At 51.7% G+C, this 21,932-nt stretch overlaps 1 protein-coding gene across 2 annotated transcripts; it reads right to left on the bottom strand.

Moving 5' to 3' along the window:
• Positions 1-6,014: 6,014 nt before the first annotated feature.
• Positions 6,015-20,855, bottom strand: CLU (clusterin). Of its 2 annotated transcripts, XM_027088071.1 has the most exons (9): positions 20,728-20,855; positions 17,127-17,243; positions 15,664-15,812; positions 13,419-13,589; positions 11,505-11,916; positions 10,333-10,437; positions 7,401-7,630; positions 6,513-6,682; positions 6,015-6,261 (listed from the first exon to the last, which is right to left on the bottom strand). In XM_027088071.1, the coding sequence occupies exons 2-9, from the start codon at positions 17,203-17,205 to the stop codon at positions 6,252-6,254; spliced, it is 1,326 nt and encodes a 441-aa protein (XP_026943872.1). In that variant the 5' UTR covers positions 17,206-17,243; positions 20,728-20,855; the 3' UTR covers positions 6,015-6,251. The 2 variants fall into 2 exon arrangements, with proteins under 2 accessions (XP_026943872.1, XP_026943871.1); XM_027088070.1 differs by lacking the exon at positions 20,728-20,855 and having other exon boundaries at positions 17,127-17,358.
• Positions 20,856-21,932: the final 1,077 nt, after the last annotated feature.

The following is a 21,932-nucleotide window of genomic DNA, read 5'->3' on the forward strand; positions in this document are numbered from 1 at the left end:
AGAATCTGCCTGCCAAAGCAGGGGACACGGGTTCGAGCCCTGGTCTGAGAAGATCCCACATGCCACGGAACAACTAGTCCCGTGAGCCACAACTGCTGAGGCTGCACGTCTGGAGCCTGTGCTCTGCAACAAGAGAGACTGCGACAGTGAGAGGCCCGAGCACCGCGATAAAGAGTGGCCCCCGCTCGCCGCATCTAGAGAAAGCCCTCGCACAGAAACGAAGACCCAACACAGCCATAAATAAATTAATTAATTAATTTTAAAAATAAATAAATAAAATCTATGAATTTTGCATTCTATTTCGTTATGTAATTGTGTTTTAAACTTTTGAGCTATTTTCCAAATCTTTAAATGACATTTCCGCTCAGTGCAGGAGTGCCATGTTTGTTGTGTGCTTTTATCGCACCTCACATCTACCCCAGGGGGAGAAGTACGGACATTAAGGAACACACAGTGCAATGACTTAAGCCCCAAACCCTGAGGTTCAGTAAAACTTCAATTCCTGGAATGCTGAGGCCAAAGAATGTTCTGGAAATAGACGTTCTAATTACCAGAGAACCCGGGTCCCCTTTCTGGATCAGGCTTTTGATGAATATAATTTACTCTTCCTTTGATCTGAGACCTTTTGATGCCTGAAGGTCCCCCCCCAAAAATTCTCCTTGCAGAGTCCTTTTGGTACCAGCTGTGTACTGAAGCCATAAATTGCGCTTCTGAAGGCATTGCTAATGCAGATCCGCTTTTCCCTCCTCCCTCGTCTCCTCCTGGCCACTGCTGGTCCAGGTTTCCACTGACTGGCTTCTCGCCTCTCCCAGCACTGCCCTCACGTCCAAGCCTCAGGTAGCATGAGCCCCGCTGGCACACACTCAACTCATCTCAGGGGACTCGGAAAAATCGTGGGTGCTGAGGCTCAGAGCCTGTACTTCTAACAGCGAACAGTGATTGCCGGCGTCAGCTAAGGAATCGGCTGGCAGGATGAGGAAGGCGGTCCCCCTGGGCCAGTGTGAAACTAAATCATAGTACAGCATCAGAGCTGTTGGGCCGTGAGCGGCTCTCAAAGTTGAATTTGCGGTGAGTGGTCACCGGCCAAAAGGAACCGTATAAATCTCATGAAGCCGACTGAGTGAACTCTGGACAGCTCCTCCCCTCAGGGCGGCCGCCTGGCCCCAGCACCCCACAAATTCACAGCTGAGAACGGGAGGGCTCCGGGTGAGCTCTGAGGGTCCCAGAAGGATGCACCACCGCTCAGAAAGCCTCCCCAAATGCAAAGATGTGGGACATTTAAAAGCCAAGCCAGATGCCCCCTCACTTCAATTGTAGGTGTCTCTGCATGGGGATAACCCCAAATCTGCAGAGTCAACTTGGCCACCTGCAGGGGCTGGGCCCAGAGGAAAGATACGGGGAGGTGGGTGGGTCACCTGACTGGAGGGAGAGAGGGCAGCGAAGCCCAGCCATCAGCGGAGCCGGAGCGCAACTCTGGTCCTTCTCTCAAGGTCCGCGTCCGCTGTCAGCCCCGGAACATGGATTCATGCCGCCCCCTGGTGGCAGCTGTCGGGATCCTTCGAGGTGCGGGCGCAGGCGGGGCAAAGCGTCCCCCTTTGACCTACAGGCAAGAGGCTGGCTAGTCCCAAACCCTAAAGCGACCAGGAAAGCCTCAGAGAAGGGAGCAAACCCCGAGGGACGCCCTGGAGGAGGGGCAGTGCCGAGAGGGAAGAGATCTCTCCACAAAGTTAGGCTTCACAGTTAGAAGGGGTGTCTCTGGGTCCGCTACTAGGAAGATCTTACCTGTAGGTCTCCAGTCACTAAAATGAGTCCAAAGCAGGAGTTATTCCAAGGATGGGGCAGTGGAAGCTGGAAAAGTAGCTACGAAAAATAACTACGAAAAATAGTTCCGTGAGGAACCCATGAACTAAGGGGGAAAAAATACAAGGCAGTGTCTGAGCGAAGCTGCACTAAATACCCAAGCCTGGCTTACCTTCGTTTCCATCCTGAGGTTCTTTCCCCATGTGGCAGGATCAAGAGCGGCCCAGACATTTCCAGAAAGTTCCCAAAAAGAGTTATCAAAATTTTGGTTTAAGTTTTGACATCCACAAATGGATGTTTTTACACACACAGAGTGAGAGAATGTTACACTAGGCTCCAGATAATTGCTATTTAAAAAAATGATACCTTGGGGGCTTCCCTGGTGGCGCAGTGGTTGAGAGTCCGCCTGCCGATGCAGGGGACACGGGTTCGTGCCCCGGTCCGGGAAGATCCCACATGCTGCGGAACGGCTGGGCCCGTGAGCCATGGCCGCTGAGCCTGTGCGTCCGGAGCCTGTGCTCCGCAACGGGAGAGGCCACAACAGTGAGAGGCCCGCATACTGAAAAAAAAAAAAAAAAAAAATGATACGTTGGGACTTCCCCTGGCGGTGGGTCCAGGGGTTAAGATTCCGAGATGCCACTGCAGGGGGCACGGGTTCCATCCCTGGTCGGGGAACTAAGATACCCCCATGACGTGGGGCACGGCCAAAAAAAGAAAATCTTTTTAACTAAAAAGAAAAAAAAGAATGATACCTTGTGCACTCTGGGCAGGTGGACTGGGGAGGGGTCGCAGGCTTGAATCTGGAGAATGAACACCTTCCTTCGGTGCTGTCAGTGCATCTCTGTGATTTTATACCTGTGCACGAAGCCCTTCCCAAAGAAGGCAAAAGCCTCTTTATGGATGTGAGGCTGGAGTAATTGGTCCACCCATCACCCACACCTGTGTGGCGGTCAGCGTGGGTCAGGTGCACGTTTTTATTGAATTGGGCACCGAAGGGTCTGGATATCACCAGGAGGTTGTAGGAGAACGTCTGGTCCCAGCTGAGCATCGTTATCTTTACTCCTTTGGTGCTGGAGGCAACAAACAGATGAGGGCAAATAAAGTGCTGACCTTTCTCCATTCCCTCTCCTAGCCTGAGTGACTCCCCTTCCCCAACCTTGGAGTGGACTTGACCTGGCTGGAGGCAACTGTTGACCGAGGCCTCAGAGTGGTGGGCGCAGGGCAGGAGGGGCTGGACCAACGGCCGTCACCCCACCCCACCCTGCGCAGTGTCATCCTCCAGGAAGATTCTGACCGAGGGGTCGAGATATCCCAGAGGCAAACAGAGAGTTCATTATTAACCTCATAAATTGTTCCACTTGGCCTGGCATTCACTTGCTATCATATTGACTGATTTGGTAATCATCAGTTCTATTAATAAATTCTGCAGACCCGAGTCCCTCTCGGGCTGTCTTTAGATCCATTTCATACTTCCTGGGTTTGCCAAGCTATCCTGTCACAGCGAGAAAACCCCGGGCAAATGCTGGGTCTAGAGAGGATACTAAGGTGGGAGCCTGGCCAGCGAGGGCGCCATGGACCCCAGAATCAGACCTGGGTTTGATCCCAATTCTGCATGACTGCAAATAAATGGTCCTTATTATGTCTACACCCGCACTCCCAATGACCTCTCCCCGAGCCACTTCCTGTCTGCACCTCATGTTCAACTGTGGATGCGACTCCGGGAATCTGTTTATGGTGGAGTTTCATTGCTTTGGAGGCACAAACATGAAACAATTTGATTCACTCTGACCACTGTTCCCATCACTTAACAGCTCATGCAGATTGGGTTTTTTCTTCCTGAAAAGGTCACAGTTACTAAAACGATCCAAAGTTTACTATGGAACGTCACCCTTGCATCCAAAGCAAACTCTTCCCCTCCCGCATCAGAGGAGGAGGGCTGGAGGAGGTGAGGGGCACACAGGCTGTCCTCCTCCGGTTCTGAGCAGACCAGCGGCGGGGCGCGTTCCCACGCTGGACCCCGACGTCCTCCTCGCTCCTGGTCAAGCTCCTCTGAGGTGAGGTGGGGTCTTGCTTGGTCTGTTGACCCGGGCTGCTACTACCAAGGGGTCTCCTCTCCTCCTAGACAAGTGGACGCTGTCCTTGGGCCAGCCTTGAACTTGGTGCGTGTGTCCTCCTTAGGCCCCTGCCAGCAGTCTAAGCCTCCAGCGCCCTTGGGGTGGGACAAAGTTTCTCTTCCGTGGTGAGCATTTTCCTCCAATCCCGTCACTGTGACTCTGTGACCTTGTAACCCCAGGGGAGGTGATGCCTAAAGGAGACTAATTGGAGGCCTTTGGGGGAAGGGAAGCCCGAACCAAGGGGCCCCTGTCAAGCCCACCCTCACCACTAGGTGGCGAGCTCTGCTCGGCGCACTCTGGCGGGGCTTCCGGGCTCCCACGGCTCCCCTATTCCCCACCCCTTCAAAGTGCAGGGCTGCAACCCGGGGTCCCCGCCTATAGTCTCTGTGGACCACAAGGAACTGGGGTGGGGTCTTCTCCCCTCTAGGCCTTCCTGTCACAGGCCACTTCTCTAATGAAGGCTACTCCTGGAAGCCTTTGTGCTGTGCAGGGGGGAAATAACCCCTGCCCTGAGGGGAACTGCAGGGACCCAATGGGATTGCCCAAAGCAATTGGCCCTGGGGTTAGAGCACGGTGGTTGGCCCAGGGCTGCTAGTTACAGTTGCCCAAGCTGCACACGGCACAACTCTGGGGTCGTTGCACCTCATCAGAGATGATATCTAATTACAATTTTCTAGCAGAAGGCTTTCAAGTGTCAACGTAGAGGCTGACAGTGGATTTGTGCCACTCCCCTGGCCAGGCAGAGGACAAGCCCTCTCTTCTCAGAACATCAAGCCCTGCTCCCATTCTGCTGCAAGGATCCTGGAAGCCAGAAACCAACATCTCATTTCCTGCCTCGGAACTTCTAGGGCCTCAGGCTGGAACTTCTGTTGGGGATGGAGGGACGTCCACGGACCCTCAAACCAGGCCACTGTGCAAAGAAGGAAGAGGGTGGGGAAAAGGGGTCCCAGTGAAACTGAGTCAGCTTTAGCCTCTGAATTTTAAGGGGCAGGTCTAGGAGAGTTTAAAGGAGGTTGCGTAAAAAGAAGCAACAACTTGGTGTCGTGACTGCCGGCATCCAGCAACATAATGGAAAAAGGAAAATAATTTTTGAAACATAAGCTGTGACAATGATGTAATATATAATTTACAATTATGGTCATTTTAGCAAATGCCTTCTGAACCATAACCCTAATTAAGGTCATGGTATATCTTTAAATGAATCACCCTAACTTTACTCTCAACTTCCTTGATAGCAATACTAAAGTACTAGCTTCTGTGGACATATACTGAGCCATAGAGTTTGTTGCTTGTGTGGCAGGGTTGTTGATAACTTGGAGAAACAAGGAATGGTAAACTAAGAATATTTTAAGCTTTTAATTTACACGTGGACTTTGCTACAAACCTTGAAGTGTATTTGATGAACAGAATTCTGTAGAGAAGATTCATAAACGGAGACGCTTCTTAATGTGAAGTACCGCGGTTAGTCACTGCCACCTGCTGGCAACGTACGGTCCTGCAGGCCAGCTATGTTTCAGAGTGAGGGGTGAATAGTCATCCCGAGAAACCCAGGCAGAGGAGAAATTCCTGCGGTTGAGGGAAAGAGATAAAGTTTGTATAGACAGACAGTGGCCAATCAATGCCACAGTCAAGAAGGTGCCTCAGGGATTCTAGGCTCTTACAGCTAAAAGAAAATTACCTCGTTTTGTTTGGGGGGGGCACTACTTTTTCCATAAGGAAAATATCAATTATGTATGGAAATAACTGGTATGCCTTTTTACCCCTTCTGCACCCTAATTTTCAATGTATTCCTTCAGGGTATCACCTGAGCCCCCATCAGAATATGTATCTGCTGTATAATGGAATGGAAAAGATTCATTTTTCAGAAACGTATTTTTAGCTGGCTATAGGGAACATCTCTCTTCCTAAAAGCAAGAAATCTTTGAACTGGGTCAACTTCACTGTCCCACTCCTTTTATGCTCAATTATATGAGAACATACCATCTTAGCCATTGCTTTTTCTTTTCTCCTTTTTTCTTCCACACCCAAATGAAAGTGTGTGGGAGATGTAAAAAAAAACAAAACAAAACAAAAATAGCATAAAGAGGACACAGCAGAGCATTCAGATTACAAGGCGGTTTATTGAGTTAGTGGCATGCCGGGAAGTTCTTCCCGTGATCAGCAAATGCAGGCATTACAGTGCAAATCCAGAGGGAGAAGCTGGGTGCGGTCAGGAGGGCCTCGAGCCCAGGGCCTGGTCAGCTGGTGACGTGCAGAGCTCTCTAGAGGGGGCTGTGGCTCATTGCGGGGGCAGCTGGACGCAGACACCCCCATACTTGGAAAAGCAATGCTCACGTCTCACTCCTCCCTGAAAAAGAAGGCGGGGAGGGGAAGGTGAGGCCTGATATTCACAGAGAGGCAGCAACCAACGCTCCAATTCTTAGCAACCCAGAAGAAACATCCTCCAAAGGAAGGAGAAAATTCCCAGTAACTTCGTGGCTCCCTGCCTGCGCTGTGGCTACAGGAGCAGCGATTCCCAGGGCAGGTCCTCTGCCCTCTTCTCAGTCCCCAGGGACCTGACGGGCCCAGAGGGACCGCAGGTGAGGCCCGCACACTCACCGGCTCTTCTGGCGGTATTGTTGTAGCGCTTTCTCTGCCACAGTCTCCATAAACTTAGGATTGGAGACTTCTTGTGGGACCGTCACAGTGAAGGGGTAGGAATCAAAGAGCTTCACAACCACCTTAGTGAGGCCAGAGGGAACGCTGGGGTCGGAACTGTGGGAATTCACCTAAAAGGAGAAAAGTCACGAGAGGGCGGAAACAATGGTCAACACGGACTCATTTGGCACCTGAAGTCAGGCTTAATTCAGATCAGTTGACCCCTTTGCTTTTTACTCACCTCGACACCTATACAACTTGGTGAAGAGAAATGCCCTAATTCAGAGACCCTCGTTTGTGGGTGTAAATGTCATTCACGAAGGACCAACCTGGGGGAGCCCCACCGAGTAAAACGTGTTTCCTTTGAGGAGCCACTGGCCACGTGGTGGTAGAAGAGGAATCAGGGAAAGAAAAAGAAAAGGTTCCCAGCACTAGAGGGAAGCTTCTTATCACTGGAGGAGAACGATGGGCCAATTCATGAGCCATCCTAGGCAGGACGGGGCAGCAAGGCAGCTCCCCGGAAAGGGCACTAGCTCTGCAGCCGGGCAGACAGGTTCAAACAAATACCCAGGTGATCACCCTGCAGATAGGAGATGCTGGGTAAGCTGTTGAAGCTCTCAGTTTCCTCATCTGTAAAATGGGTTCATGACATTCCATGTCACTGAGTGATGAGGTTTCCATGCACCACTGGACCTGAGGTTTTTGTTTCCTGCCATACGACAAATGCTCAGTGAAAAGCAGACATGCGCTCTTGAACATCTTCACCCCGTTTCAGCCCTGGGGGAGGATCACATGAGCTCCAGACAACACCTTGAGCCCAGCTTCAGTGTGTGGCCAGGACAGACTCACCGTGGAGACCTGGAGATAGTGCTGACTGTCGCTGTGCGTGAGGTTGGCCAGCTGGGACACCCAGGTGAACTGCTCGTTCAGCTGCTTCAGCAGGGAGGATGTGTTCAGCATCTTCTGCTGGTAGGACTGGAGCAGCTGGTCGTACAGCTTGCTGAACTTCTCCGCCATCTGCAGGGACATGTTCAGCTGCTGGCGCAGCTGCATCTGAGAGGAGTCGTTCGCTGAACAGTCTGCCCGGAGATTAAAAAAAAAAAAGACAAACGACAGAAACGTGAAGGGAGAGCTAAAAAGGGGTGAAAACAAATGGCAACCAGTTCACGCACCCAGGACCTAAGGCAGAGCTAAGGCAGAGCTACTCCAAGCTCCAGTCCACCAAGCGTTCGCTAGCAGCTCGAGACAAAACAGAAGGCTCGCCCCGCATGTAAATCAGCGTGCGCGTCCTTCATTGAGAAAGTCTTGCCCTGGGAGACGATGTCATCTGAACCAAACTGTCTCAGTGACATCACTGATTTCTCTTTGGGTGCACGACCCTGTCCCCTTGGGGACCAGCAATGAGGGGCACTGCCCACACCTCAAGAAGCATGGACCTCAGGGCTCCATGTGCTCAGACCTCACTGCCCTCCTTCCCTCCATTAGTCATTGCAGGAAACGGTGGATGTCACTTGTAGCTGCCATGGTACCTGCTATGTACCAGGCACCACCGAGTGCACTGGATAGCCGTGATCTCTAATAGTCAGATGTATTCTGACGTGAAGTATTATCAAGAATGAAACTGAGGACCAGAGCGGTACATCATTTGCCTAAAGTCATAGGATGAACGATTTGCGAGGGCAGGATGTTGAACCCCGGGCTTTAACTCCTAAACTTGGGCTCTTCCTACTCTGAGTCTGTGGCTCTGGAAAATTCTCCAAGCTTGCCTCTATCTATCGAGTTGGAAATTCTGGCCCCAGGAGCCTGGGTAGCAGAAGAGCCAGTCAGGACCCTCGGGCCACAGAGCACAGTAGCCTGGGGTTGGGCATCCGGGCTTTGCCCACCTGCCCACCATGGCTGGTCGCCAAGCTCACCAGAGAGCGGGGAAGTTCATTGCTTTTGGTCACCAAGTGCCCACTGCAGGTTGTCAGGTGGATAAGGGCTGGGAACTACCCACTCTCTCTCTCTCTCAAAACTACTGTTTTTCTCTCCCTTGATTTTTGAAAACTATCCCCAAAAGAGCACATCAAACCCAAGCACGTCAGGGGAAAGGGGGAGTTCTTTGCACTCTTCACCATGGTGGCTGTAATGATTTCTACTAGAATAAAATAAAATGTCAGGTGGGGCAAGACATAGGATTATTAACAATAAACTCGGTTGAAAAAGGTATATAATGACGAAACTTAACTCTTCTTACCAGGGAATCATTGAAAATAAGGACTGTCATTGAGAACTGGGTAGCAGTCTAGAGCAGTGGCTCTCACCTGGGGCGGTGCTGTCCCCAGGGATATTTGACAAGGTCTGAAAACCTTTTTGGTGTCACAACTGGGGTGAGGGTGGGAGGCTACTGGCCTCCAGTGGGTAGAGGCCAGAGATGCTGCTAAACATCTCACGGTGCACAGGACAGCCCACCACAAAGAAGGACCTGGTCCAAAATGCCAGTAGTACTGAAGTTGTGAAATTCCAGTCTGGAGGTCCCGGGCAGCACCTGCTCAAATGTCTGCAAGCACCTTAGATAAAGGGTCATAAGTCTTCTTCAATGTAGAAAAGAAAACCGCTGTTTCAGGAAGCTGTGATCAGTGAACATTAAGATCAGTGCCAGGGGCGCCAGTCTGAGCCTGGGGATCTGTAGGTCTCTTCTTCTGGCCCTAACGTGACTCTCTCACGGTGTGATTTACACCCTTCTAATCGTGGTATTTTATGGGATAAACCCAGGAGGTTGTGTACTCACGTCTCGCTTCGTCATAGATCAGCCTCTTGCAGCACTTGTATTTCTTTTGCAGTAGCTTCTAAAATCACAGCAATGAGACTAGAAATATTTAGCCAGACTCTGAAGGCCTGCCCGGGCAAACCCAAAAAGTATTCAGTAAGAGCAAAGCCGTAAGATCGATCCGCTCGGTACAAGGGAAACAATTAACTTTTTCCGAGCATAGACTGTTGTCGGCCAGGAAGTATTTCGCCGCTTTCATAGGTGTTATTTCCAAGTAAGAAGAATTTCGTCCCCCTGATAAAACCGAAGGAAACAGCGGAAGGGAGGTATTTCCTCTGCCTCAGGGACCAACCTACCAAAGGTAAAGTTGCCGGGAAGCTAGGGTACCACTAGGAGAGACCCACGTGTTCAGGGTAGAGAACACAGCAGCACTGATTGGGAACACACCACAAACGCCCCCAGGGCGTCATGTAATCTTGGGCAGGTCACCAAACCTTCTCTGACTGAGTGTCCTCCTCCGTAAGACAGGGATGATAACTGTAGCCACCCCGGTTGTTCCAGGAAAAAGAGTAAATGTTTGTAAAGTGTTTACAAGAGTGTTTAGTAACACACACATGGGAAGAGTTTGTTTAACAGAATCCACACTGCCTAAACTCTCACTGTCTGCAGCAAAACATGAGGATGGCTACTATGTTTGGCCCTTGGGAACAGACGAACTGAGGGAAGTCAAAGGATGACAGCTCTTTAGAAAAGCACGGCAGCTCCTGCCACCGTCAGCCTGTTAACCGTGAGCTGGATCATGTGGTAAGCACCTTGTATTCTGTCCGACTTCAGGGACAGCCCCTCATCTTAACCCGCGACCCCAGATGGGGACCCAAGCAGAGCTGGGCAAAGGACTCCCCCACCCAGAGTCACAGCTGGAAGGCAACAGAGCTGGCATTTGAACTCCCATCCGTCTGAGCCCATAAATGCAGCCCTAGTGAGGTGCTGGAGACCCGAGGACACAGGAGACCATGGGGCCCCCCGACTCACCCATGGACAAGATCTCCTGGCACTTTTCACACTGGTCCTTCATCTTCAGGCATCCCGTGGAGTTGTGGCGGATTTCCTTGCACACGGTGCGGTCACTGCTGTTTTCTGGAGACACACAAGGGAAGGTCATACAGAGCGACACAGAGATGGACCACCGCGATCTCCCAGAGCCCTTCCACACTACTGTCTGGCCCTTTGACATGGTTCTGCGGGCAGAGCAGGTTGGACTCTGGTTGTTCGCCTGCAGACACAGGCTCGGATCGGGGCTCCCTGCAGCGGGACCAGCAGGTGGTCCCCAGGGCCCCCTGAGCTGGGTTCGGCCCCCTCCCCCACCATCCCCACCTGCTGGCACGTCTCCTGCCTGCTCGTACTTCTCTCTGGCATCATAACCCGTTCTGCTCTGCATTCTGTCTGGCTCATTTCTCTCCCCGGGTCAGACAGCAAGCGCCTTGAAGGCAGGAATAGGATCCACCTTAGAACCTCCTTGTAACACAGGGAGCCCCCCATTATGGATATGCAGTAAACTCCTCGTTCAATTCAATACCCTCCTGTGTTTCCAATCCGTTTCAAGCCACAGCCCAGTGCCGGTCAAACTGTAGCATTTAGGAGATGGGGTTGGCCAACGAGTGTCTATTGGTTCAATGAAGGAAATCACTTCTGAAAAGTTTTGGCTTCTCGTGTCCATGTTAGAGTTCCTTCATTCAAAATATATTCATTGTGTGCCCATTCTCTACCAGACCCTAAGGTTACAGCCACAAACAGCTTTCTTAACCGTACCATGAGCTGATTATATAATTTGTCACCAATATATGCATGGCGTCCACATAAAGCCACCTGAGTTCCCAAGACAAAGGGGTCTAGTTCTCTAGAGGAAAGAGTCAATGTCATGCCCTCCAATTGCTGGAAGGAGCTTGGTACACTCGAAAGAACACAGATTCTGAATCCTGCAGGGCTAGATTTGACTGGCTCCCACTTTATCAGCTGTGAACCCTTGGACATGCTCCTTCACCATCCTGTCATAGTTTTCTCCCCATCAAACCGGGATGAGAGCACCCTCCCCAGGTTTCTGGGGGTGGAATTCAGATGACACATGCCAAGCCCCGGCCACAGTTCTGAGCATCTAACGGGTTAGCATCTCAATGAATTGTGATTTCCCATCCCATCCTTCTAACCTCCTGGGAATTCCGCCATCGGGAAGTGGTAGGGAGTTCTATGCATGTGGTCATCCATGGCCTGCTGGGCCTGGTGGATCATGTCAAAGAAGGGCTGAAACATGTCATGGAAGTTCAGGGGTTCCAACAAGGGGAAAGGCATGACGTTCCGGGCGAAGCGGGACTTGGGATTGAAGAAGAGCGATCCCCTTGGGAACGAGCCAAAGGGCGAGTAATACTGAGTGTCCTGGAACTTCCGGGGAAAGAACCGGTCCTGGAAGAGCTCGTCCATGATGTTGGATGCGCGGGTGAAGCTGTCCTCCATGACGTCCATCACGTGGCCCTGCTGCCGGTCGTTCTCCAGCAGGGAGTCGATGCGGTCACCGTTGATCCATAAGTAGAAGGGGGAGCTCTGGTTCAGGAACTCCTCGAGCTGCGACAGGAGACAGGGGACAGTCAGGGGTGCTTCCCCCTTGTCAAGACGGGCCAGGCCCGGCCCCTCCTGCCTGCACCCGGGGCAACTCAGAGTCACAGCAGGCGGCAGAAGGCCAGGCTGGGACTGGCTCCCCATCTCTGAACTGTCCAGGTCAGTGCCTTTCCTTTCTACCGACCCCGAGGGGAAGAGCTTAGGAAGACCTGCGAGGCCAAGAGAGTCACAAGGCCCGTCACATGAGACTAGTCTGCTGTCCTCTTTGGCCACTGGTGATCCCCAAGCCCACTCAGCCAAGGGCCAACTGACAGGACTCCTGGAAAGGGCGAAATTCATGAGCCCTAGCTGAGCAAGGCCCGCAGGACAGGGAGGATCAGTAATAGGGTACTAAAAATTCTTAATTCCTTCTGTTTAAGTGGATGTAGGGCTCTGCCATACCGTGGAGCCATTTGTTACGTTAGGCAGCTAATAATTGCTGAATGAGAGTCTTCGGAAGATGGCAAATACCTGGCACAGGTGCTTTTCATGACTCCACATTACTGCACTCATAGCAGACATTACCAATTGATCACAGCGCTCTGGGCCCCAATGCAGCCAGAACTAATCAACTGCATGTGAAATGAAGCTGTGATATTGTGATTTATAATAAGAAATATATATTTGGTCTGGTCCTTGATAAAGAGGTCCTAAAGCCCTTGGAATTTCCTGTGCTAAGAGCAATAAAGGTGTCTTTTGTTATGTTAGTGAGGTGACTTTTCGGAAAGCACCTAGGGATGGGGGCTGGTCGCCAGGGGAGCCAACCCTAGGATTAGAGGGTTGGAACTTTCAGCCCCACCACCTGATTTCCAAGGAGGGGAGAGGGGCTGGACCTTGAATCAATGACCAATGGTCAATGATTTAATCAATCGTACCTATGTAATGATGCCTCCATTAAACCCAAAAGGATGGGCTTGGGGAGCTTCTGGGTTGATGAACACATGTGCCAATGAGATGCAGGAGACTGTTGAACTCGAAGAGGTGATGGAAGTTCCCCATCCTTTCCCCATCCCTCCCCCTGGGCATCTCTTCCATCTGGCTGTTTCTGAGTTATATCCTTTTACAACACACCAATAATCTAGTATGTAAAATGTTTCTCCGAGTTCTATGAGCTCATCTAGCAAATTAATTGAACCCAAGGGGGCGGTCATGGGAAACTCTAATCTACAGCCAGTCCGTCAGAAACACAGGTGACCACCTGGACTTGTGATCGGCGGCTGAAGTTGGCAGTGGGGATGGGGAGGCGTCCTGTGGGACTGAGCCCTGAGCCCGTGGGGTCCGACGCTGTCTCTGGGTAGACGGGGTCAGAGCGGAGTTCAACTGCAGGACACCCAGCCGGTGTGGGAGAAATTCTTGATGGGGAAATCCCCACACTTGGAATTGGGTGCAGAACCAAAGAAGCACATTCAGTTCTCCTCACTGCCCAACCAGAGCCCAGGCTGTGCTGAAGAAGCGGGGCCCCTTGTCACCTGTTGGCCCACCAGTCCCGAGCCGCTTCTGCAGACACGCGCGTAGAACTTCATGCAGGTCTGTTTCAGGCAAGGCTTACACTCCTCCCAGAGGGCCGTCATGGTCTCATTGCACACCCCCTGGGACGCCTTCAGCTTCGTTTCAGAATCCTTGGTGTCATTCAGGGCATCCTACAAGAGGACCGAGGCTGGGTTAGCAACAGAAACCACGGCTTCCCCTTCCCCAAGCAGGCACCGTGGTGCTGGCCCCCCGGCCCAACCTGGCCACATGGGGTGCTTATTTCCATCCCTGCTCTGGCTCACGTGTTCCCGCATCTGCCCACCTGGAATTCCCTCCCCATCTGGCTCTAAACATCCTCTCGTCTTCAAGATCCAACTGCTCCTTAGTCCTTTCCATCCATTAGAGCTCATCTGGACAGCTCCTTTCTCTGACGCTGCACTTACAGTCTCTACCCCAGGACTTCCCTCTCGCTAATACCCCACTTCCTAGTCTCAACTTCTGGAATTTAAACGTCATCTTTCAAAGCTTCCCTGAATCTTATTTCTCTATTGCAACCATGGTCCCTGGCATGCCACAGGAATAGGTAAGCTTCCGAAATTAAAGTCACCACTACTACCGAAACTCTCCAAGATGACCATGACATTTGATCCAGTAATTCTACAAGAATCTGTCCCAAGGAATTCCTGCAATAAAGGAAAAATCCATATGCTTGAAGATATTTGTTACGATATTCATGTGTGGCAACAAAAATGCTGGAATCAACCCCAATGCTCAAAACTAGGGGACAAGTGAAGGAAACTGTGGTACCTACAAAAGGTAGATAGGACAGCATTACAAGGGATGTTTGTCGTAAGTTTTAAGTATTATAATAAGCATTTTTCATGTTAAAAATTCAGGAGTTTGAGTATAGTCACTGTCCAAAAAGTATAGAGGAGAAAATGTAGTAAGAAATAGATCAAATGTTAAGTGAATTGTCCTTAGGTAAAAGGGTTATGGAAAAACTTCTGCTTTCCTATATTAAAATCTTGATAAATGAGTGTATTACTCTTCAAAGAATTAAGTAGACCATCCATACCCCAAAGCAAAGCTACACTATGAATATCTGAATATGTGAGGTCTTCTCTTGCTCTGTGTCCCCTGCCCCCCTCGTCCGAGATGGCCACCACGCCTCCAACTGGGCCAACTCACAGGCGTCAACTCTGCTGCCCAATTCCTTTCTTTCCGGTTCGCATATTCCTCAACTAAGAAGTCATGGAGCCTTTTTCCAAACTTGATATGCTTTATCATAGAACATGGATTGTCAAATATCAAACTCCAATGAGAAGCGCAAAAATTCATGAACAGGGCCTGCCACTTCTACAAGGGCTCTAGGTTTCTCATAGTGTGATGAGAACTAATACTGATGCCAAGAAAGGTACTAAGTTTCAAAGAAAGTTAGAGTTGCACCCAGGCCAACATGTCCTTAAGTGGTTTCCATGGAATTGTGCTACAAGCTATCAGGAAAAAATAAATGGATTCCATGGTCAATTCGATTTGGAAAACACTTGGATTAAATGAAGTTACATGTGCTTCCTTCACCGCACAACTTTTCTGAGTCTTTATAATGCTTTTACTCCATGCATCAGGGATCATGAAGGTGGCAGGGGGCCCCATCTCAGCATCTCTGTCATTACGGGTAGGGTGGCAATGGGAATAGGCTTTGAGGAGACCCTGAAGGACATTATTGACTTTTTAAATAAGCTCCTTATTGAATTATAGTGTTTTCGTTTTGTATGTTCACCATTGGACCTAGGTGTCTCTTTACGAAGTAGTCCAGAACTCTATAGAGCCTTGGGCAATACGGCGTGCACCCGCCGTACCCCCGAAGGTATCGCCCCTACTAGATAAGCTTCCTGAAGGTAGGGTGCCACCCCTCTCCTAACCTGTGACAGTGACAGGCCCTACCCAAAGCCTGCCTTGGACCTTACACATAGTCTGGGTTTAGAAAAATCTACTGAAGTGAATCTGGGCGGCAGGCCCTGGGCCAGGCTTTTAACAAAACCAGATCCAAGATCTCACTGCTTGAAGCTTTGAAAAGCAAATAAACCTTCCCTATCTGTTAACCACAGCCCCAGTATCAGCTGACACAACCCGAGAAGGCCTGCGGGTCACCATAGTAACCTGGCAGGGCATTCGGAAGAGCAACGGCCCCTCCCTCCCTCCAGCACAGCGGATCAAGGTGGGGGTCACCCGGGCTCTTCTTACCTCTTTCTTCTTCTTGGCCTCCTCTAAGGAGCCAAGCAATGATTTGCGCTCTTCGTTGGTCTGTTCTATTAGGGTCTTTATCTGTTTCACCTCCTTGAGAGCATTTTTAATTTCTTTATTAATGTACTTACTCCCCTCGGTGGACATTTCTGCAAGAAAAGAGCAGGGAGGTAGATGAGGCCAGAGGAAGGGATGGTGCTGGGGATATAACCCTGGAACCAGCTGGAATGGTCAGAAAGGCCAGTGGGCCCAGGGGCTGCCATGGCTGGGATCCTCCTGGCAGGCAGCCTTCCGGCCCCAGCTTTGCCCTGACACAGGTTCCATCCCAGGGCTCACTGTAGACCCAGGGCCTGAGAATCGATTACACCCAGCTGCTCAGAAATGCAAACCATCGGAGCGGACACGCCCCAGAGGAGGGACAACCCAGTCCGCCCCTGGAGCTCTGGAGAAGCAGCCTTACCCAGCTGCAGAAGAAATTTTTCAAGGGAAAAAAAAAAATCCTGGCAGCGTAACTGTTTAAGCATCAAAATATAAAATAGTGTTATTGTGGATACAAGTCTTTCTGCAATGCAGTTTAAGCAAACATCTGAACTTCGCTGTTCCAATGCAGTGTCAGGTGACAGGGCCACAGAGGTGACTTAATAGCACCATCCTTCAAGGAGACTGTGATCAGACACCACACCGTGTGACAAATGTAATGAGACAATGTCACCAAAGTACCGAAAGTAACAGCCAATGCTTCTCTGGTTCTTATCCTGGGCCAAATGCTGAGCTGGACACTTCACGTGCATTTTATTTAATACTCTTGACACTGTCTTCACCCCTTTGCACAATCGAGGATAAAGAATCGCAGTGAGATCAAGATACTTACCGAGGGTTATACAGCTGGGGAGGGAGGAGCCAGATTTCCACCCAGCTCTGAGCTCAACGTTTGGGTTTTTAACTATTACAGAGAGTCAGTCAGCTCATAGGACAAGAGTGGGGCAGAGGGAAGACAGGTTTCAGGAAAGGCCTGGCAACAGAGGGGAACCACCACCTGGGCTCTGAAGGATGACAAGCCCTCGTAGTGAATGATATTCCGCCTTACCTGAATCCGGAGCATTGGTTTTCTAGGTGGAAAGGTGGTGGATACAGGTAGTAAGTGCTATGGAAACTCAAGGGGAAACCCACAGAGGTTCCAATGGTCCAGGCTTCATGGAGCTTCATGGAAGAGGTGTGGACGCCGGACCGAGCAGACGGGGAGGGGAATAGCCAAGCAAGCTGCAGCAGCCAGAAAGGGCTTGGGGTCTACCTGAAACTGCCTGGAAGCCCACCTGACCACAGAGAGCCTAGGCCGGCGAGAGACGGCTCAGAGAGGGGCCCGGGCAGAGCAAACCCGATCCGATGCACAGGACAAAGGTGGTCTTAACCCTTGGGGCCCTGACACAGGGAAGCATGCCAGGAGAGCACGCCTGGTCACTTACCCTGGAGCTCTTTGTCCGAGATTGCCCTGCCATTCTCCCAGCTCAGCAGCAGGCCCACGAGCAGCAGTAGAGTCTTCATCTTGCCTCCTTCTCCAATTCTGGAATCCTAGCACGCCTCTGTTTGCAGAGAACAGGGGACTGTCATGGTAACAGCTAGACAGCCCGCTGGTTACGGGCCCAGCCTGCTGCCTGTGCGGCTTCCCAGGAACCCTGCTGAGGCCTTGCCCTCCACTCTCCCCGCAGCTGGCATCACCGACTTTTTATCCCAGGGAAGTGACAAGAAAGTATCAGACTTGCCACTGGGCCCCTTCAAAAGAAAGTGGAGGAAGTGGGTACGGGGAGGAACCACAGGACAGCAGCCTGATATAGAAGAAACGAGAACTCCAGAGTCAGAGCCACTGGGCTCTGGTCCGAGCCGCCCTCCTCCTTCCTCCTTCTCCTTGTCCCCCATAATAGCTGACAATGCCTAAAAAAGGCACATGTGCTTTCTGCATCCAGAAAGGGCATCTGATGATACCTGCTCACATCAAACAAACCCTGAAAACACCTCTCTTGGGTCACTCAGCTGGCCTCTGCCGTCCCCCTAAAGTGGGGACTGCAGCCCACAGCACAGACAGCCCCCTGCTGTCTGCATCACCCACCCTGCCCACAGCAGGCATCACCAATCAATCACAGCACTGTCCCCATCAAGGCTCGACACCTCCTGAAATTGCTTTTCAAGGGTCTGAGGCAGTGACAGCCTCTGGGTTGCTACAGGGAAATAAATCCATTTGTCATCCCTAGCATGGATGAGAGTAGAACAAGGTGGGGAGGACGGTTGTCTTCAGGGAATAGAGAGGGAGGGGCAAAGCCAAAGGATTAACGGCGGAGGGGGGGCAGGGCAAGGAACCTCCCCAGGAAAAGTCCCTGTGGGAGGACGTGCCACTCTGCTCTGCCAGGTCCCTTTCACGCAGCCAGTCCCTCTAAGCCCACAGCAGGGTGTGTGCCAGGGTCCTCCCACCACCACTCGGCTAGCTGCCTTGAGCCCTGGACCAGCTGGTCTTACACAATGGACCCTTTCCCAGAAGCTGAAGTTGTTGCAAAACAGAAACCCCTCCCCCTGCACTGCCCTTCACCCCAATGCTCATCTGAACTCACCCGTTTCCCCTAAGAGAATGGGAAGGGGGTCTCCCCTTCCTGAAATGATGCACATCCAGAAGCTGCTGTCCGCTCAGCAGGCCCATCTGGACCCTTGGGAGAATATTAATAAGGCAAGTCTCTCCTGAGACATAATTAGTAAGGCAGCCAGGCTGTGGTTCCCGAGCAGCGTGGGAGAAGAGAGCGGGTCACCGCCTTCCCCGGAGATGGTGAGTGGGCAGCTGAGCCAGGGTGCTATTTCAGGTCTGCGTGGCTCTGTCCTAGCTGCTCACTGAAGCCTGAAACGCCTCAAACAGGGACAGAGCCTTTGTCACGCCAGAGAGAGAGCTGGCGAGAAACACCCCTCCAGCAAGAGGCCCCCGATAGCAAAGACTTCTGAGAAATCCAGACACGAGACTCTGAAATAGGTTGGGACCAGAAGACAGGGCATTGGGTCCTGAGGAAAAGAGAGACGGGGCAGCCAAAGGCAAGAGCTCTGGATGAGAAGTCTGGAATCGCAGCGGTCAGTACAGGATCTCCCACCAAGAGCCAGGGCGCCGTGGGAGCCATCGAGTTCCGAGCTGGGAGAGAGACCTGTCTCCTGCCCAATCCGTCCACCTCAGAGGGGAGGCCGAACCCAGAGACAGGATGGGGCTCCCCAAGGCCTGCAGCAAGCTGGTGACAACCCCAGCCCCCCCAAACCCCAGTCAGCCCCCAAACCCCCCCCAAACCCCAGTCCAGTGTTGTTTCCTTGACACCGAGTCACTTAAGTCTCTGAGCCTCCGTTTCCTCACCTGTAAAAGGGATCTAATAGAGACCTTAGAGATGGGAACGCGTTCTGTAAACCCAAGGGTCTTATGTAATCACAGGAAATTCCGACTCCTTCAAAATTGACGTAGGGTCAATCACGGGCATTGGCAGTATCTATCGGGGAAGTGGGAGGAGGTGGTGTGTTGGGAGAGGGACAGAGGAACTGAAGCAGGTACACAAAGGTCACCTGTGGTCCCTCCCTGACGGTGGGCTTTGCCTCCGTGATGTGATCAGCTCCTACGAATTACCCGGGAGTCTTGTTATAATGCTGATTCTGATTCAGAGATTGCTTTTCTAATAAGCTTGCAGGTGATATCGATACTAGTCCAAGGCCAGTAGGAGAACAGCGGCTGCGCGGCCAAACTGCCCTCCCTTTGCACTGACTCACCTCCCCACCCATCTCCTGGCCAGGGTGCCTGGTTGCCAACTGCTCTGATTGAACAAGCCACTCCAAGGCCCTCCTTTCCCCAGAGGAAGCCGTGGGAAGGACATGGTCACGCAGCTAGTAAGCTGCAGGGTTTAAAGCCCAAGCTCCTCTCCTACTGCCTCCCCAAATGCAGAAAACTCAAACAAAAAGAAACATGAGAAAATAATTCACCTGTAATTCACACCATCGAGAGGCAAACATTATGTGGTATATTTCCTCTTTTCTATGCATTTGCATACAATGGGATCCTTTACACCCACTATCTTCAAATACTCTCTAAAAGCACACTTTTGTGGCTGTGTAATGGAGTCCTTTTTCTGATGTACTTTATTTTGCTATCCCACGAGGCCAGGCATTTAAATTGTCTGTGATTTCCCACTATTATTATCATGAACACTCTGGCGAGCATCCTTTTATAGTATCTGTACTTACGCTCAAATTCCAAACTTCACTCTTAAAAAAAAATAATAAGAAGTTTCTTTTTTTCATTAGGTCCAGAAATTCTGGAAGGTCAAGGCTTGGGTTCTAATCCCAATTCTGATCCCTATTTGCTGTCTATCTTTGGAGATGGTCCTAAACCTCTCCAGGCTTCAGATTATCATCTATAAAATGAGACAGTTGAATCAGATGTCTGAAGTCTGATGGAGGTTGTGTGATGTTTCTCTGATGTACCCTGGTGCATTAGGAAGCAGAAAGAGTAGGATTTCAGTGGTTGCAACATATACTTAAATCAAAACATCATTACTTATAAACACACAATCCAGAGAGCTAGAGAATTCGCGAGCAAACAAGATGACTCATGCGCGCAAGCTGACAACCACCCCTGGAGCTCAGTACCTTTCCAAGGAAGATGCTGCAGGAAGGCTGCAAGTGCAGGCCAGCTCTGCCACTCACTAGCCTGGCCTCGGGCAACAGCGTCAGTCCTCCAAGTGTCAATTCCCACGTCTTTACAAAAGGAGGATCCTTACATCTATCCCGTTTACTCCACAGAATTGTGGTTGGAGCTGATGAACAAAGGGCTTCCTAAGTCCCTTGCCTGTCTGCCGGCAATTCGGTCCCGGCTCCGCTGTCTGGTGTTGGGGCTCCGACCACCTCCCTTCCCTGGATCCGCGACTCCATCTAAAGCGCCCCTCTGACAGCCCTGTGACTCCCAGTAGCCGTCCTCTCCTCGCCTGGGTGCCGCCCCCCGCCCGCTCATCAGTCCCGGCCAGGCTCTGCGCAGGGGCAGCAAAGGTGGGGACATCTCACCGGTCAGCGGTGCCCGCGCGCTCCTCCTGGCGACGCCGCGTGCACAGCACGGTGAGGCGCTCGTATTTATAGCGCTCTGCTGCGTATACACCCACTTTGGGGCTGGCTGCAAACCTGCATGACTCACGCCCAAAGAATGCGGTAGAAAGCACCGGGAGCTTTCTGGAAGCCGGTGCGGGAGGGGGTTCGGAGGTGCGGGCGGGTGGATGTCCGGTGCAGCACCCGGCAGGGGGCGCGGGGGCGCGTATCAGCACCAAGAAAGGCTCCGGCGGAGACAGACCCTGGGGTGCGGGCGCGCACCGCTACCAGCTCCCCGTCCCCGGGGGCTCAGAGCTGGGGCACTGCGCCCCCAGGAGGGCAGAGCCTGAATTAACGTGCAGAGCTGGCACCCAGCTCCGCAGAGATGGAGGGATGCTCTGCGCCCCTGGCTGGTGCCTCGTCCCCAGTAGAACGTCAGTGTTCCGCTGCCCAATTGAACGTTAATCTTTCGCATTCAACACGCGCCACTCCTCTGGGTCCATTGAAGTAGAACAGCGTCAGAAATAACGTGGGTGTGATGGAGAGGGATGTCATGCTAAAACACAGGAAGTACAAAATGCCGGCTTCCCGAACCACCACCTGACCTGGTGGTCCTTTGGCAGACCTGCTGGCCGGGAGGAAACAGAAATGTGTTTTTAGGGATGAACACAGCATCCATATGGGGAACCAGGAGGCCTCCCAGGCTCCTTGACTCCTGGACGTTAAGCAAGTATTTTCCCCATCCACTTGGGACCCAGCCAAGCAGGGCGGGCTTCATGAGCACGGGACCCTGCCGCCCCACACTTTGAGGAGCTACTGCCCAAGTCTTGAAATTCTTAAGAGTTTTTGAACAAAAGGGGCCCTGCGTTGTCATTGTGCACGGGGACGCGCAAATTATGCTGCTGGCCCTGCTTACAAGGGAGTCACTGATCTCCACCAGCCCCAAGTTTCCTCCGCTGGCTCAGGAGGAATCTTGCCAAAGGACTTTTTTTTTTTTTTTTTTTTTTTCCCGGGGCGGGGGCCCCCCCCTTTTTTGGGCCTTCCCCTTGCGGAGCACAGGCTCCGGACGCTCAGGCTCAGCGGCCATGGCTCACGGGCCCAGCCGCTCCGCGGCATGTGGGATCTTCCCAGACCGGGGCACGAACCCGTGATGCCTGCATCGGCAGGCAGACTCTCAACCACTATGC

This window comes from Aethalodelphis obliquidens, unplaced genomic scaffold (assembly GCF_003676395.1).
Source record: "Aethalodelphis obliquidens isolate GAN/ISIS:26980383/991018 unplaced genomic scaffold, ASM367639v1 scaffold61, whole genome shotgun sequence".
NCBI classification, from domain to species: domain Eukaryota; kingdom Metazoa; phylum Chordata; class Mammalia; order Artiodactyla; family Delphinidae; genus Aethalodelphis; species Aethalodelphis obliquidens.